The sequence below is a fragment of the Colias philodice genome, chromosome 25, assembly GCF_061535455.1.
Source record: "Colias philodice isolate Cphi_HAF_F1 chromosome 25, ilColPhil1 Martin Lab GWU primary, whole genome shotgun sequence".
In the NCBI taxonomy this organism is placed as follows: domain Eukaryota; kingdom Metazoa; phylum Arthropoda; class Insecta; order Lepidoptera; family Pieridae; genus Colias; species Colias philodice.
Window position 1 is genome coordinate 1,205,043 of NC_143110.1, and position 18,105 is coordinate 1,223,147.

At 34.6% G+C, this 18,105-nt stretch overlaps 3 protein-coding genes across 5 annotated transcripts in view; 1 reads left to right on the plus strand and 2 right to left on the minus strand.

Annotated features, from left to right (window-relative positions):
* Positions 1 to 224: 224 nt before the first annotated feature.
* LOC149477175 (uncharacterized) lies at positions 225 to 12,070 on the minus strand. 3 transcript variants are annotated; one of them, XM_089710564.1, is made up of 14 exons: positions 12,008 to 12,070; positions 11,605 to 11,821; positions 11,123 to 11,333; positions 10,586 to 10,752; positions 9,971 to 10,208; positions 7,528 to 7,663; positions 6,649 to 6,779; positions 6,159 to 6,254; positions 5,765 to 6,058; positions 4,622 to 4,781; positions 3,936 to 4,124; positions 1,974 to 2,124; positions 1,451 to 1,638; positions 225 to 938 (listed from the first exon to the last, which is right to left on the minus strand). In XM_089710564.1, the coding sequence occupies exons 2-14, from the start codon at positions 11,632 to 11,634 to the stop codon at positions 791 to 793; spliced, it is 2,139 nt and encodes a 712-aa protein (XP_089566690.1). In that variant the 5' UTR covers positions 11,635 to 11,821; positions 12,008 to 12,070; the 3' UTR covers positions 225 to 790. The 3 variants fall into 3 exon arrangements, with proteins under 3 accessions (XP_089566690.1, XP_089566689.1, XP_089566691.1); XM_089710563.1 differs by having other exon boundaries at positions 11,605 to 12,064; XM_089710565.1 differs by having other exon boundaries at positions 784 to 938; positions 1,456 to 1,638; positions 11,605 to 12,064.
* On the minus strand, positions 7,698 to 9,057 carry LOC149477176 (uncharacterized). The gene has a single exon (XM_089710682.1). The coding sequence runs from the start codon at positions 8,994 to 8,996 to the stop codon at positions 7,851 to 7,853; it is 1,146 nt and encodes a 381-aa protein (XP_089566808.1). The 5' UTR covers positions 8,997 to 9,057; the 3' UTR covers positions 7,698 to 7,850.
* A 4,477-nt stretch (positions 12,071 to 16,547) lies between the features above and the next one.
* The window catches only part of shot (dystonin-like protein short stop), a 300,260-nt gene continuing 298,702 nt past the window's right edge, over positions 16,548 to 18,105 (plus strand). The window contains exon 1 of the mRNA XM_089710553.1: positions 16,548 to 17,033. Coding sequence (XP_089566679.1) covers positions 16,931 to 17,033 — 103 coding nt within the window. The 5' untranslated portion in view covers positions 16,548 to 16,930. The remainder of the gene's footprint in view (positions 17,034 to 18,105) is intronic.

The window sequence follows — 18,105 nt, forward strand, 5'->3', positions numbered from 1 at the left end:
AATTATATATTACTAGCTTTCCGCCCGCGGCTTCGCCCGCATTTTCAAAGAAAAACCCGTTCCCGTAGGATTTCCGGGATAAAACATATCCTATGTCCTTTCTCGGGTATCAAAATATCTCTATACCAAATTTCATGCAAATTGGTTCAGTAGTTAAGGCGTGATTGAGTAACAGACAGACAGACAGAGTTACTTTCGCATTTATAATATTAGTATGGATATACAAATTGCAAACATTTCGTAATAATGAATAAAAATCAATTTATATGCTAATTTGACTAGACATGTGTACTTTTTTTAAACATATATTTTTCGACCTTTCATTTTTTTTATGTAACAGTTTTATATGAAGAGCATATCTTAATATATATCTTATATATAAAATTCTCGTGTCACAATGTTAGTCTGCATACTCCTCCGAAACGGGTGGACCGATTCTCATGAAATTTTCTGTGCATATCGGGTAAGTCTGAGAATCGGCCAAGAATGAGAATCGGCAACATCTATTTTTCATATGTACCACGGGCGAAGCCGGGGCGGACCGCTAGTAATTTTATTATATTTTCTAGATAAGGCAAGAAATGGACTATTATAAAATTAATAATTTAAGATCAATCAATTCGTTCCTATATATTGTTTCAACAAAGTTTCTAGCTTGTTGAAAATAAATGTTTTCTCTTAAAAGAAAAACTATATATGCGCTGACTAGTCCAATCTATTTCTATTTTTTAAGCATATAATATTATTATTAGATTATATTTTACTACATTTGAAATATCTAAGATTTATTTTATGATTTCTTCCTTCTATCTTCCTGAAAATATCCTCCAGGACCGGGAACCAATTTCGTGGCTTTTCCCGCCTTTTCTGGAGTCTTCGAAGATTCTGATGATGAAGACACTATTCCTTGAAGACGGTGGGCATTAGCTTGGCTCAAACTGTAAAAAAATATTTTGGATTAAATTAAATGTAAGGCATTGTCAGTAAAAAAATTATAGATCTATTTATTAACCTCTAGTGTTAGTGTTGGTGTCAAAGTTAGTGTTATTGTTAGTTTCAGTGTCAGTGTTAATGTTAGTGTTAGTGTTAGTGTCAATGTTAATGTTGTGTTATCCTATAATTGTTGTTTGTCACAATTGTCAATTTTTTTTTAATTGTAATATGTACCCTAGCTGTAAGTATTGTTGTGACAGATGTTGGATGACCTAAATAAATAAAATAAATGTTAATGTTAGTGTCAGTATCAATGTTAACGTTACTGTTAGTGTCATTGTCAATGTTAATGTTACTGTTAGTGTCAGTTTCTGTAAGTGTTAGTTTTAATGATGTTGTTAGTCTTAGTATAAGTGTATTTTTTATGTTTCTTTTTGTTTATATTAATGGTCGAGCTGTCCGTGTCCGGCCGTCTTTAGTGTTAGTGCTAGTGTTTGTGTATATCTGTCCAACCCACCGGACCTCCTCCACATCGGCGACCTTGTCAATGAGCGACCGTATAATGTCCTCCTTGTGTCGTATCGCGAGTGAAGCTCTTTCAAGTGAACGTCGGTATTCAGCATGCGCTTGCGCAGCTCTACGTTCCTGTTCTACTATACGACGTTCGAGTTCTTCTAGGGACGTGTAAGCGCGCGATTTTACCACCTTGGGGAGACAAAACGGTTTAAAATTATTATTTTTAACAAAAGACTAAATCGCCTACAAATTTTCAGAATATGACAAAAATTAACATGGTACAAAATTTACTCGGAAGACACCATCTTTCAAATAAAATAAAGAGCGTGTGTAACGAGCACACGTGTCAGAAGTGAAACTTCTTGGCAAGATTCAAAGATTATTGCCATACTCCATGATGTGGCAATACCATCATGTCATGACTATGACTACTCCATGGAGTAAGCCAAAAATTTTAATCCTTGAATCTTCACAAAGAAGTTTCACTTCTGACACGTGTTTTCAGCACACACGCTCTTATTTACCTTAATCTCCGATTTAATCTTCTCCAAAGCGGCGAGCGCCAGTTTCAGCGGTTCGTTGTTACTGTTTGTTCGCGTTCGCTTCGCTCGCGTTGCCCGCGCGATAGCGGAGCGTGTTCGGTTTCGGAACACTAGCGCCGCGCGACGGTATAACCTGGGACGGTGTAAAAATGGGATATTTATCAAGCTGAATACATTTCTTGTGCCTGTTGCTTATGTCATTTATTACTGGTTCGAATTTAAAATAATATTTTTAGATGCTACTAGCAAACCGGGCGAACTCCGTTTCGCCACCAGAGACACCTTTTCTGTGCTATAAACCTCACGGAGCCCGAGACCTTTCCAACGAATGCAAAACCGTGGAAATCGGTTCGTGAAAACCCGACTTATTTTTATATAGTAGATAAGGTTAGATATTTATCGGCAATGGCTTTTCATCGTCACGCTCCGAGCGAAAGAACAATGAAAAATACATCTTATAGTGAAGCCAATTTTATTGGAAACATTTGACGTCTTTCAATTTTATCTTCGTAGAGAGGTAACCTGCTTAAAAACATCGATTAAAGTGAATTACTATTAATTATATCCATACTAAAATTATTAAAATGAAATAGGATAGGTTTTATTCCGGAAATCCCACGGGAACTATGCGGGTTTTTCTTTGACTGCGCGGGCGAAGCTGCGGCCGGAAAGCTAGTATATAATATATATACGGACTTGAAACATACGTCAACCGGACTTGAAAGCCATGTCCTTGAAGTCGTGCGTAGTTGCTTCTATCGATTAAAAGTGATATACAAATTTCGGCCTTACATAAACACTAACCTCCGTATCCTTTTGGCTGAATCTCTGGTATTATCTAAGTTAAATTATTGTATCAATGTGTATGCCTTGCTTACTTCAACGCTCGCAACGTCTTATTCAGAGAGTGCAAAATGCCTGTGTTAGATACTGCTTCAATGTCCCTCCGAGATCACATATAACACCTTTCTTAAACTCCGCCAAAATGCTTAACATGAAAGGTAGACAAGATCTATTTTTGGCTTGTCTACTTTTTGATCTGTTCAAATCCAAGTGTCCTTCTTATCTGTACCAAAAATTAAGATGGAGGAAAGATCATGGTCGGAATCCAGTAAGGAGCGCAACTAATGCACTGTCCGTCCCTCGGCATCGATCGCGAGCTTTCCGTGGTAGCTTTAAGTACTGTGCGACGAAGTGCTGGAACAATATCCCACCGCCGATTAAACAAGTGTGCTCAAAGTACTCTTTCAAAAAATTGTACAAAGCCCATTTACTTGATACACAAAGTAAAAAATAGATTTATATTTAAGTATTTCGCTCCACACCGCACAGACTTAGGGCTGCCACGAGAAATCTTTTCTTTTTATTACTATGATATTCTCACGTTTTATTTCTACACACTATCGTTATTTTATGTATTATCTTATTTATATTTTTATTTTATTCATATCACTTTTATGTATTTGTTTTTTCTTTAATCATATTTTCTATATTTTATTTCTATTATATACACAAATATTATTATTTCATACTATCTACATATTATATTAATTTATGTTTGGTACGCTGAACTTCCTCGAACGGGTCTTGGCAGAATACCAGCGTCATGGTTCAAAGAACTATGGCATTGTGCTGAGCCAAGACCTTTTCAGGGAATATTGCTTTTTATTTTTTATTTTTTTTTATATGCCAATGTAATTTTAGTTTTTAAGTAAGTAAGTATTTTTAAATTGTTTAGTCTTAAGAATTAATAATTTCCTGAATAAATGATAAATAAATAAAAGTCTTCTTCTTGTTGAAATTATTTAGTATGTTTATTACTTATAAGTAAAATAAAATCTTAATATTACTCGTATCTGTCATTATTATGATAAATATGTAATTGTAAACCCATCAAGTTTTGTTTCGTTACAAAAAAAAACTCTTTTTTACTGAAGCACTCACTTAACATTCTTCAAAGCAGTTTTCAATTCTTCTTGCACTGTTTCATTTTGCCGACACACACATTCATACTTTTCTTGTAATTGCTGCAACTCTTCTTTACTCTTCTTTAACTCTTCTTGACTCTTCTTTATCTGCTCGCTCTTGCGCTCTGTGTCCATGCTGTACTGGTGTTTCAGCTCGTCTAACAGCCTGTAATGTAGCGTGTTTACTTATTTTTAAAAGGTTTTAAGAATCAAACATTTGCAAGTAAAGTATTCATTCTTTGTGTTTGTAATAAAAAAAAGAACAATAAATATCCTGAAATACGCTATTCCTAATTACTAATTAGCGACTTGAAAACCATTGCCGTTATAAACAAACTCGACTCACAATCACGCTCAAAAATTGTCTGAACCAAAACTCTGCCTACGCGTCTTTTAAGTAGAGTTTTTTTACAACGAAACTTTTTTACGGAAAACATTCTTGAATAATGCTGGCAAGAAATAAGGTGATAATTTCAATGAATGTTTAAAACATTAGAGTAGATAATTTTTGAAAAAAAAAATCAATAGTAACTACATATATGGTGAAAAAATGGAATTGTCCTATTATTATTTTTTTCCTTTTTTATAATTTATGGAGGCTTCTAGTAATCTTTTTATGTGTAAGTACTTCTTATAATATTTTTATTTATATGATAATATCACCTTTTACAATCCTGCAGCCTCCTTTCATGCAAGTCAGCCGGCACAGTGCTAGTTCGCAGAACGTCGTACTGCGCCATTTTGTTCGTAGAAGCTTCTAGAGCCGTTTTCACTGTGAAGTACTCGCGATGTACTGTTTCGTAGTCACGCATCATGGCCGCCACTGGAAAATATTATAAAAACATAAAAATTAGGAAATAATCTATACCAATAGTCCGTTTGTAATATAAAAATATCCGCTTTTTACTAATTATTGCATAGCATGTACACAGTAAATAGTAAACAGAAAATTATTCTGTCTGCTTGTTCCGATTATCTCTGGAACGGCTGGACCGATTTTGACGGGACTTTCACTGACAGATAGCCGATTAACTCATTTGCGCGCTCCAACAAGTCATAAATAAAGTTGGAAATAAGTAAATTGGAATGTTTTCTGACAAGGAAAAGTTCCTTTAGTTTCCCGTGTTCAAATTCCCTCGAGACAATACATAGCCTTTCCACTTTAAAAAATTACTATAGATACTTCATTTACTAGTGTAAAACAAACATTATTTGTGTACATAACAATTTTTTAATATAATGATGAAAAATTTTATTTATTATTAGCTTTCCACCCGCAGCTTCGCCCGCGCAGTCAAAGGAAAACCCGCATAGTTCCCGTTCCCGTGGGATTTCCGGGATAAGACCTATCCTATGTCCTTTCTCGGGTATCAAAATATCTCTATACCAAATTTCATGCAAATTGGTTCAGTAGTTAAGGGCGTGATTGAGTAACAGACAGACAGACAGAGTTACTTTCGCATTTATAATATTAACTAGATTTCCGCCCGCGGCTTCGCCCGCGTTTTCAAAGGAAAACCCGCATAGTTCCCGTTCCCGTGGGATTTCCGGGATAAAACCTATCCTATGTGTTAATCCAAGTTACCCTCTATATGTGTGCTAAATTTCATTGTAATCGGTTCAGTAGTTTTTACGTGAAAGAGTAACAAACATCCATACTTCCATACATCCATACATCCTTACAAACTTTCGCCCTTATAATAGTATTAAGATTAAGATAGTATGGACTATGGATAATTGAAGCAGATAATTAGATCTATAAATTCACGATACAACATAACCTAACATTTATAAATATTAACTTACTCTTATCCTCATACAATTCATAAACCTCCTTCAGCTTATTTTCCGATCTCTCAACTCTTTCCAAAAGCGAAGCTCTCTCAACATCTCCCGTCTCTTTCTCTACTTTGATTCTCTTATAACTCTGTCTCACTCCCACCAACTCTTGTTCTAGACTATTCACTCTCTCTTGTAACGATTTATTCTCTGTTACTATTTGTTTCGACTTTTTATTCATGTTTTCAAATTGTTTTTCGTAGTCTAGAATGAGGTTGTCCTTTTCTTGCAGGTTTTCTTGGTATGCGTCGAAGAGAGGGGCTGAAAATTATAATTGAATTATGTAATTATATCTACAATTTCTATCTACATTCTTTGGAGTACTTTCAGGTAATGAATAGTAATCTGGATAATATAATACCTAAAGCCTGTGCACTCAACAAGCCAGACAAATCGACCAATCGCTTTGAAGTATCATCACCCGTGCCTATTTTTGATTGGACGTCGGTTTCTTCATCTGAAATAATTAAAATAAATAAATAAATACTTGATTGACTTTTTTTTAATGTAACATAATTCATTAATCTTTTTATTTGCCATTCTATGAGATATATTATACTATAAAAATATTTTTCTATAAACAACATTAAATCTATGACTCTATCTAGTTTTATTGCTATTTTTTGTCTGTAAATAATATTGCTTATGCATAGCATTTTAATAAATTAGTTCTCAGGAACTACTGGTCCAATTTGAAAAATTCTTTCGGTGTTAGATAGCCCATTTATCGAGGAAGGCTATAGGCTATATATCATCACGCTAAGACGAACAGGAGCGAAGCCACGCGGGTGAAACCGCGGAGCGCAGCTAGTACTTAATAACAAGCAGATTAAATAGAAAACTATTCTTACCATGTTTTTGGCCTAAACTAGTCAGTATGGAATCAAAGTTGTCATATTTTTCCACTTTTAGCTCTTTGGCGTCCAACGTTTGCGCGTTACTGCGTAATTTCTCTTGATACCTCGATAGTTGCACATTTAGGCTGAAAAATAAATAATATTTATAGAGGGTAGTTAGTAAATTGAAGTAGTCTGAATGATTTAGGGTAGTCTGAATACATAATTTAATATTTATGTTAATGATAAACTACCCAACCCAGTAAATGTAAAAATTTACTTATTTTGACAATAATTGCTGTTTTTATCGCACTTTTTTGTCTTTTTACCCATACTCTTTCTATATAATTTTCCTCATTTGTATCAATCAATATTTTTTACAATTTTTTTTAACAAATTATTTATATGTGTTCCTGAAAAAACGTCCAAAGCGAAACTCTGCCTACGCGTGTATTAGGCAAAGTTTATTTTTACTACTATAAAACACATTTTTAACATAACTGCCATGAAATAAGATGTTAATTTAATAGGCGATTGTGAGTCCAGTTATTCATCACTACATAGTATAAAACAAAGTCGCATTCTCTGTCCCAATGTCCCAATGGCTTGACTGACTGGTTGGCTTAGTTGGTAGTGGCCCTGCCTTCCAAGCCAGAGGTCGTGGGTTCGATTCCCACCCGGGGCAAATATTTGTGTGAAGAACATAGATGTTTGCTCTGTGTCTGGGTGTTGATTATCTAAATTATATATATGTATGTTTATCAGCCATCTGGTTACCATAACACAAGCAAAAGCTTAGTATGGGATCAGATCGTGCCGTGTGTGAAAATTGTCCTGAAATATTTATTTAATGAATGCTTAAATCTTTTAAAAAAAAATAAGTGCATTCCATACCGATACAAAACATCCTTCATAGCCTGCAAGTCCCTTTGCAGTCTCGCGTTATGTTCCCTACACTGATTGAGAACTATCTGCCGACTGCTGCAACTCATGCATACTTCTACTAGGGGAATCGCTGTTTCTGGAGGTTCTAAAATATATAAAATACATAATTTTTTATTATTTTTATTATTTATTTATTTATTTCAGGTAACAGACAATAAATTGTACAGACCCATATTATAAATACCTTACAGACTAACATACATATAATAATTTAAAACTAAACTAAATTAATACAAAACTAAGAATATATTAAGCACTACACTATACACAATTCACGGCACTGGCGGTGTCATATTGCGCTGAACGGGCTTTGGCTGGGTGTTGCGAAGCCGCCCGCGAAACCGCCGGAACACAACACCACGGGGCCAGAACTCCTCGCTCATGAAGGTCGACAGCTGCTCGCTCGGTACACGCACAACAAATGAATTAAAATTCAAATTGTTGCGCGGCTCCAGGCGCTGGACCCTCACGATAAACTTGGTCTTCACCCGCACATACTCCACTACATCAGAAGCTTGGGTAGAGTGGTGCAGGCGGGACACGTACAGCTGCGTCGTCGGTATGGCGGGCCGCAGCAGGTGGTTGTTACCGGTCGGGGCGGTACCGCACTTGTTGGAGGAGGGCTTCTTTTTCTTCTTCCTTTTCTCTACCTTTGTAAAGCCTTCCTCATCGAGTGGATGACTATTCGCGCTCGACAAGGGTGCCGCACGGCGCGGGGAGTCCCTGTGCTTAACGGGATCTCCATCTCGGGTGATATCTTGCCGCTTTACGGGAGGCTTGGCGGCAGCGGCCGCGTAACCAGCCGGTGTCGGGTTGGCTACACGTGGCGGGCTCTCCGGGGGAGGCGCGGGTCGGGCGGGGCGCGGCGTGACGCGGTCGACGGCCGGCGGCGTCGTCAAATTCGCTGACTCAAAAGTCTCACGTTGCGCTCCACGACGTGTGTTCACATTTGAAACCTCCGTTGACCTACATAATGAAATTGAATCGCGCAGGGCGACGACCTCATTACGCAGCTCGTTGATGGTGGATTGGGAAGCTCCAAATTTGAACTCCATCTCCTTTAGGGCCGTCCTTAAAGAAGTGATATCCTTAAGAAGGCGGGTGACGTCGACGTGGTCGAATGTGACGGGAGGCAGCTTACGCAAATCCTTCGCCACGAAAGTCGGCACGTCGTCCGGATCGGTCTCCTTGAACACCTTGATGATGTCCCGTAGACTTCTCTCTCCCTTCTCGTCCCTCCTGCGAGACGGCATCCTATCGGCCATATTCAATGCCGAAAAGAGAAGTGATTTGGCGTCACGAATCTCTTCCTCCGTAAAATTGCTCGTGCAAAGTTGTTCTATGCTAACTTCATCCATGACATCCAGCTGATACTGCAGGAATGCCAGGACTTCATTAGGCACAAGCGTAGCGCTCATTGTTACGAGCGAAAACTTCGATAATAAAAAATATTAATTATTTATTATGAATATTCTGCACAGCGCAATACGTCCGCTTTGGAGCGCGCATTGCACTAGACTGATAATATACAGATGAATTTAAAAAGTATGAAATCACTACAAAATCACTACTAGTATAAAACAAAGTCGCTTTCTCTGTCCCTTTGTATGCTTAAATCTTAAAAACTACGCACCGTATTTTGATGCGGTTTTTTTTAATAGATAGAGTGATTCAAGAGGAAGGTTTTAGTATATAATTTATTAGGTTTTAGACAAAGCGGGCGAAGCCGCGGGCGGTAAGCTAGTAAATACTAAAATATACAGAATACATAATATATTTACTGGTGAATTCAAAATGTAATGAATAAACATACAGAATAAAAAGGCTTGAGTATAGTTGTAATGAATAAACCCAAAAATTACAAGCATTTATGCAAAGTACATAATTCTGAAACTCCAACTAAGAATTGGAACGTCAAATATTATCAAATCAAATTCAATCAAATCATTATGTGCCAATAATGTGTTGAATGTAAATTGAAAATTACGATTTACTTAGTTTTTACATTTCAATAACTATTTTTGTTCTAATTTAAACATCAGAATGAACACCTATGACGCCACAAAATTGCGCTGAATCATTCCTATTCCTAGTCGATCGCACATTAGACACATAGTACAATATTGGCTGATTCTTGATAGATTATATTTTTATTGAAGTGAAAACCTCTTTAGCGGCGTTGAGCACTTTTCCTGTAATGGGTATAAAATCTTAAACTCGCGTCAGGACACGTGGCCTGATCGAAAAAGCGTGATCTACGGATACCATTCCAAAATATCAAACATGCTCAACGTTAATAATCAAGTTTTCACTTCTGCCGGCACTCCCCCAGTGCAACCCGTCTTTTTTTTTTAAACTCGACCACGTTCAAGTTTTATTCAGAATTTCTTACCTTTATCGGGAACTTCATACTGCTTTACCTTCTCTTCCAATCTCTTATACTTCCTTTCCAAATCTCCACTCTTCTCTTTCTCTTCTTTAATCACTCTCTTACACTCTTCCACATATTTCACTATGGCTTCGTATTCAGACTTTATTCTGTCGTTTTCGTCTGAAAATAGTCTGTTGTATTCTAGAACTGCTTTTAATTTCTCCTTTAATTTCGATATTTGGAGGTCTTTTTCTGATATCTGTAAAATAAATGCGTTATTTATTTAACAAGAGTATTCATTTTCAGTAAAAATATGTTATAATAGTTATACAGCCTTTTTTACATTTATATTGATAAAGAATTATATAATTCATCATTATTTTGCTAAGATTAAAAATAAAATAGATCTCTTATTAAATTTTATCAATTTTAGCTCATCAAATAGTAGTAACATCAAAATCAGCAAAAGTTTAAAAGGGAATACAATACTAAATGAATTTGCTTTACGCCTGTTTTAATTTTAAAACCTTTTCCTCTGTTTAAGTTTTTGTACCTATGTATTTAATTTTAAAATGTTTCCTTTCCTTTGTTACAAAAATTTACAAAATAAGTACATATATGCTTTATTTCACTCACCACAGTTAAATTCTCTTCACACTTATCCATGAGAGCTGTGACAAGTGATTCATACTTCTTCGTCAGTTTTCTTTTCTGTTCCTTGATAGATTTCTCTTTGACCCGCGGTGATGTTACAGCTACCGCGTGTATGTGACGCTTTCTTGGCGGTTTTGATGGCTTTTTCTCTGAATAAATTACTTCAAAATATAAAAATAAGATCTATAATAAATGTAGATACATACATACAAATACATTTAATTTGAGAACTATAGATTCAAGATAATTAAAATGCATATAATTTTTTCTTAAAAAGGAAAAATAGTATTATAGTTACGTAGTATATTATTATTAGTCTGTGGTATTATAGTTATATGATGATATATTATATTGTACATATTATGTCACATCTATCTAGCTTAATCAGTCATTTTATTAGGAGTCCTGCTTTTTTCATAAAAGTGCCATTCAGCAGCTTGGGAACAAATATAGTTATTTATGATGATGATATTACATGTTTAAACTCAAAAACAACTGTACCAATATAAAAATTCATACCCATGACATCCTTAGGATCCTCATACATAGGATTCTGGTCACCCTTCGCCATTTGCTGCGTTCTCATCAGCACCGCATTCAATATTTCCTGCCGCATGCTTTCCTTATCTGTGGTGATGTCGAAGTGTCGCTGATTGTCAGTGAAGTTGCCGCTGAATGTAAGCTTTGTTCTGTCATACTTGCTGCCCTTTGAGGATCTTCTTTGTGATGTCTGTAATGTTGAATAAAAAAACATTGTTAATATAATGAGATGGAGAGTTATAGAGGCCCAGTTCAGTATTGTTTTCAGGTTGTTGAGTAGCAAATAACTATAAATTGATTTGTAAAATAATACGTAGTTTTAGGTAGATAAATAATAAAATTGAAGTATAAATTGTTAGGTATTCCATAATAAAGGAGGGTGAAACAGTTTAAAAATATAAATATCAAAATATTATATTATGATATTATGCACAGAATAATAACGATATGAAATGTATTACCAAAGGTGTTGAATGCCCAAAATCAGACATTATCTTCCACGCGTATATTGCACAGTATTTAGTAGTATTTTATCCATAGCTGCGAAAAATATTCACTTGATTTTGCACCGATTCGCGTTCAAAGACAAAAGACACGTATTTAGGTCACAGATATTTAGGTCAGAATTGTGATTTAGCAAATGTATCGACAAAACTTGCTTAAATTAGGCCACTGCAACTAAAACAAAAGTTCCAACTTTTTGTTGATTTCGTAAGTAGAGAAAATTGTTAAGTATCATCCTGCTTCTTAAAATTACACAGTTCTAGATTGATACAAGATTTATTTTTGAATTTCATTATTATTTCAAAACTAAAAGTAATTTTAGTTTTAGGTTTATTAATATTTATTTTCAATAAAACTCACGGCAATTTGTTATTTCAAATTTCAAACTTGAAATATTTTGACAGTGTTGTAACTATGGTAACCGACTAATAAGGGATACCAGTTACCGATGTTATTTTCACTTATAAATTGGGTAGCATTATACTTGATTACACTACTCAGTTGGGAAGTATTTATTTTGAATATTTTTTTATCATAATTAATGAATAAAATAATTATTAATAGACTATTATGTATGTACTCAAAAACACCTTCCAATAAAAATTAAATAATATAGCGCTTAATATTAGAAAAAAATTTAAGTTAAAATAATTCTTGCTATAGAATCTATCTATCTATAGTATAGATAGATCAATCGTATAAGCTTTATATTTCTATTATTTTAAAGGATTTAACACAATATTTACTTCTATTCAATAGTAACTTACTGCCACACTCAGAAAGATTCATTAAATTAGTCCTAATGAGTAATTAACTAATTATCATTAAATCTGCTAATTGACGCTACATCCCAGAGACAAAATTTAAGGGTTCATTATTTAATGACAACTTTAAGTATCCATTGACAACGGACCAGTGGGCGGGGCTTAAAAAACATGGCTACGTATTGTGTGCAACAAAAGAATTAACCATAAGTTTACATTGAATTAGTGTCATCAATTTTAATTATTTATGTTTTCTATAAATGAATTTTTTCAATTTGTTGGATCATGAATGGATTAATGAATCCTCATTAATATCATTATGTTTTTTCACAGCATCCTTCTTTAAACTCCGATTTACTAGACGTTGATGTCGTGCCTATATATTTTTTTTAGCTTTATTTGATAAAAAAGAGCAAAGTAGCGTAATGTCAGCAGCAACATTATTTCCGGAGCAAATGGTAATCCTCTTTTCGTTGGTTTCCTTAGGTCGGGTGCCAGCAAAGGCAATATAACATTTTTTACAGAATCTGGTGTGAATCTATATCGTGCATGGAATTCCTGAACAGAGTATTTTGTGAAGGGATCAGAATTATCTCGTAAATACCGCCTCGGCCCGACTTCTCTATTCCTTCTGGCATAGTCCACAAAGTCAATAAAGTCTATGAGATCAGACATCTTTACCAATCTTTAATATTGAAAAAAACTTTTAATTAATGCTAATGTGATTTTTTTACCTATTAAAAATAAAAATATAACCTCCGCAAATATATATAGTCCGCAAACGCAAATGTCAAAATCAACCATTAAAAAGTTAAGTAAAGGTTTTGCTGTACTTAACTTTAATTGTCATTAAGGGACGGTAATGAACCGTTAACTGTCTCTGAGAGCGAACTTTTTTAAATCTGTACTAAGGAACGACTTAAGTAACCATTAAACGTCTCTGAGTGTGGCAGTTAGAAGAGCAAGCGAAACAAACCCTCTTGCTACCCACAATCAATGCACATTAATTATTTTGGTAGGTACTGAGAATCTATCTTACTTTCAGTTCTGGTTATTTGTAAAATATTTTTTATTCATATCAAGGCATGACATGGCTATTTTTTATTTTTATTTGATAACTGATCTATTTGCATAAAACAAAATGAATAAAATTGATCTATCGTATCATGCATGAACTATTTACAAAGTCCAAATTAAATTTTCATTGGAATGAGATGTTACAAACAACTCATAAGAATAACGTTGCTATTTAAAGGCAAACATGAAAAACGTAAAATAAAGGCAAACCACAGGCAAATACCATACGTCATAATACTATAATTAGCATTTTCAAGTGCAATATTGTTTATGATTTTAGCAATTAATGTTTGAAATACTATTAATTATTATCTCTTTCATGGAATAATTAAGTATTAATCTCATTGTAAAATTGTAATTTTGCGTTAGATAGCTTGGAATAGTGTTTCACGAAAAGAATTGTAGTCTGCGTTTAATTCAGGACAGAATGAAAATTATGTTTTGATTGTAAGGTTCCATCACCAAAATTATCAACAACAAAGCATTAAATTTTTATGAGTAAGGAATAAATTGAAAAGAAACATTTTTTTCATTCACACCTATAAATAACATGGTAGATATTTACTGGGCCTGGCGGAAATTTTTCTTATAGTATAATATTATCAGCTGTGTATTGAGTGTTTTGAAATTGATTTCCAATATATACTATCACATTTTCTAGGTAATATATTTTTGAAACAAAAGCAGTGCTTTTCTGATGTTTGATTTTACGCGAGTATTATACATTTAGAAATTAAAGACTTTTTAACGGATTTTAAACGCGATTTATTCATTCTATTATTTTCCCGACGTTTCGAACACTTTACAGCGAGCGTGGTCACGGGGAGACTGAGATGTTATACGTCTTGACGGTCATTCAAAAATTGCTGTTTGTAAACTACCTCCACCTATTCCTCCGTAGTTGGTATGTGGAGTATTTTTCCGGATGTTGGCAGTATTGGCTGATCGTGTCTTCTAGTCTTTTGGTATGTTTGACATGGGGTTTTAAATTCTTAATAACAGGATCCCAGGTGTTAGAAAGTTTCAAACCATCTTCTCTATTGAAATTTGGGTGTTTTTTAATTTCAATAGCCTCGCGCACCAGTCTTGGAAAAAATTTATTTTCTCTGGCAAGGATTTGTGGTTGGTCGAATCTTATGAAGTGGTTGTTGTCCAGTGTGTGTTCACATGTCTGTGTTCAGAAGTCTGCGGTATGTGAACACACACTGGACAACAACCACTTCATAAGATTCGACCAACCACAAATCCTTGCCAGAGAAAATAAATTTTTTCCAAGACTGGTGCGCGAGGCTATTGAAATTAAAAAACACCCAAATTTCAATAGAGAAGATGGTTTGAAACTTTCTAACACCTGGGATCCTGTTATTAAGAATTTAAAACCCCATGTCAAACATACCAAAAGACTAGAAGACACGATCAGCCAATACTGCCAACATCCGGAAAAATACTCCACATACCAACTACGGAGGAATAGGTGGAGGTAGTTTACAAACAGCAATTTTTGAATGACCGTCAAGACGTATAACATCTCAGTCTCCCCGTGACCACGCTCGCTGTAAAGTGTTCGAAACGTCGGGAAAATAATAGAATGAATAAATCGCGTTTAAAATCCGTTAAAAAGTCTTTAATTTCTAAAAGCAGTGCTACCTTGTACTGTTACTAATATAATGAAGAATGTTACTAGGTATGCCAAATCCCTTGAAATTGTGTCTCAGTAAAGCCTGTATGTATACAAATACACTAGTTTTTGTCGTAGTCAAAAATACCAAGTAGTTTTGATTTTATACGCATTCAAAGTTTCGAAAAATATCGAGTCCCGCTAATAGTCACGTGACCGCTTGTGACGTCACGTCACAACGCGCCTCGCGGCCGCGCCCCCGCGCTTAGTATCAAGTCGGCAGCGCTGTAGTAGGTGTTATAGCTTGCGCAGTATTTTGATGGGTTTTCATCCGCGAAATTCGTTAATAGTCCAATAATAGTAATTACTAATTATTATTCGTTTAATAAAATAACAGTCATGCCAAAGTTTCATCTTTATTTAATAGTTTCTCAAAATATTCTATACGATTGCGTTTTTGCACTGCTGATCTCTGAGGTTTATCTTCATTTTCCTGTTGACATTTGAATTTGTGTGGAACTATACCCTGTTTTTGTTTAATTCTTCTCCCGACCAACTTATATTTTAGTATAGTTCTCCATATCATTCTCAACTTAAAACAAGAAAAAATCTTACTAGCCATCTACCTTTAGGTACTTAGCCCATACGAGCAGAGCAGAAGCACAATCTAGTATAGATTAAAACTTGTATAGAAAACAAAGGATAACGCAAAACAGCTGCAATGTTCTCAAAATATTATAATATGTAGTACTATGTAAGAAAACGGAAAATTCTGACACCAAAGGCACCTCTGACCATTTTTTGTTTACGTCCTTTGCAACTATAAAAAAACAACTTATCCGGCGAATTGGTAGTTGTATTTTTACATTTAGGAACAACACATGATTTTCTGGTATTTAGATTGGACATTTTTAAAAGTATTTAATTATAATTTCGACGGCACGGGCGCGCGATCGCTAGCGGACTGAGTGAGCCAGATTGAGCGTGTTGTGGTGTGACGTCACACCATCACCGAGCTTTTACAACTTATTTTACTTCTAAATCGGAAACTAATTGACGTATCGAAGTAATTTTTTCACTAGTATTATTTATTTTTGACAGAGAATATGGATTGCTAATAATCAAAATTAGTGAACATTCTCCATTATATAATTTATATCTTTAATGCAAAAGTCTTATATGCAAACAGGGAGACTGGAAAGTAAAGTCTGGTAACACTTAGTTGAAGAAACGTCATCTAGTCTGTAAAAAAATCAAAGATGGCAGTGACTACAAAAAGAAAGGATATAATCCAGTCAAAGAAAATGTAACAAGCGTCTATTCTAACGGTATCAACTTAGAATACACTTATATTCGGCCGCATAATAAAAAGTGTGAGCGTGCGCGTTAACAGCTGAGTAACAACGGCGACATGCGGCATTTTACCGAACTACACAGTCACATCATGTCTGCCCGCCGGTTCGGTGTATGACGCTCGGTACTTGCTGATAACCTAATTTGTTTTGTGTTCGCCCAGTCCCGTGGGATATGGATTAAGTTCAATTAATTACACGTATAAGTTAATTAATAGTGCTCAGTTACAGTGTATATAGTGAACTATCAGAGTTTACAAATTCAAGATACGCAGTGCCGTATCTTTCGTGAGTTTTGTATTCGGTATTGATTTTCATATTTTACAATGAGTGTAATGTTTTGTTTACCTCCTATTTGTGTGTGACATTATTGAAAAGGTGTTTTTTATGTGTCTAACGACGTTAGTGCATTGGGTTGATTCAAGTATGCACGAGAGTTCGCGCAAGGTTGCGTGTTTTGGATGACAAAAACATGGAATTTGAAAACGATTTTAGCTTGAAGGAATGGGCAAAGGACAAACCTTTGTCTATCCTTCAGCTGGATCCGGCAGACAGGGCGGTTTTGAGAATAGCAGGTCAGTACCGTACGCAAATATATTTTGTAATCATATGTCCTGGTATAGGTATAATCTAAGTCTTATCACTGATAGTGGCTTTTGTTTTCTAACTGTGTTATATTAAACAGTCAATTATTATAAAGTCATGACTAACATTTAGGTACCTACTTGTAGGTTTTTAGTGATTAATTACCAACGACCTCGTTTATATTACTTTCAGTCGCGATAATGAGTTGTCTATTAAAAAACAAAAAATTACCTACGCATTTTCACTACCTGTTAGAAGAACTGTTAAAGGAACGAAAAGGTTCGAAATTCGAATTTTAAATGTCCAAAACAGGAAGAAGATGGTATAGATAGGTTCGTATATTATTTTACTTTCATACCTACGATAGGTACAAATTTGATACAATCTCTTAAAATATTTAAGATTTAGGTAGGTACATAAATTTTAATCGAATAGGTATGGTTATTTTATAGAATCTGGAACGAAATCTCAAAGAAAGCGGTATAAAAAATACATTCTTTATGAATGTAGGTAAAATGACAATGTATTTTGTATGATCGTGCGAATACCGGCTTTCTAGGTAAGGTACCTTACAAAATTCGTACCTTCAAATTGGTAATAGATCGTGTGATTATATCATGTGATTCATTAATCATTGAGGAAATTCGTTATCAAGTTTCCGATTAAAGTCATCGAAATTTTGGTTTTCCTAATTTTTTTATCAAATTGTAGTACCTACATACCTATAATAAATAATTTGAGGAAGTCAATAAATATGTATTTTAAGCCATGGATAACACTTTTCCGCTATATTATCACGTTAGCATAACTATAAAATTTAATTGTTTTTTTACATTAAAATTATTAAATTACCTACCGACCAATAAAATTTTAAGTAAGTAGGTTTAAATAAGTATATTTCGTAATTAACCTTCATTATTAATAAATTATTGTTCTTTGTTTGAATGTTCTAATTATGAATGGTTAGCTATTAACTTCAAAAAATTTAATAATCGTATTGAGTTTGACAGACATCTTGATTGCAAACTAGACAGGCGAAAATTTACGTTAAAGACCTATCTA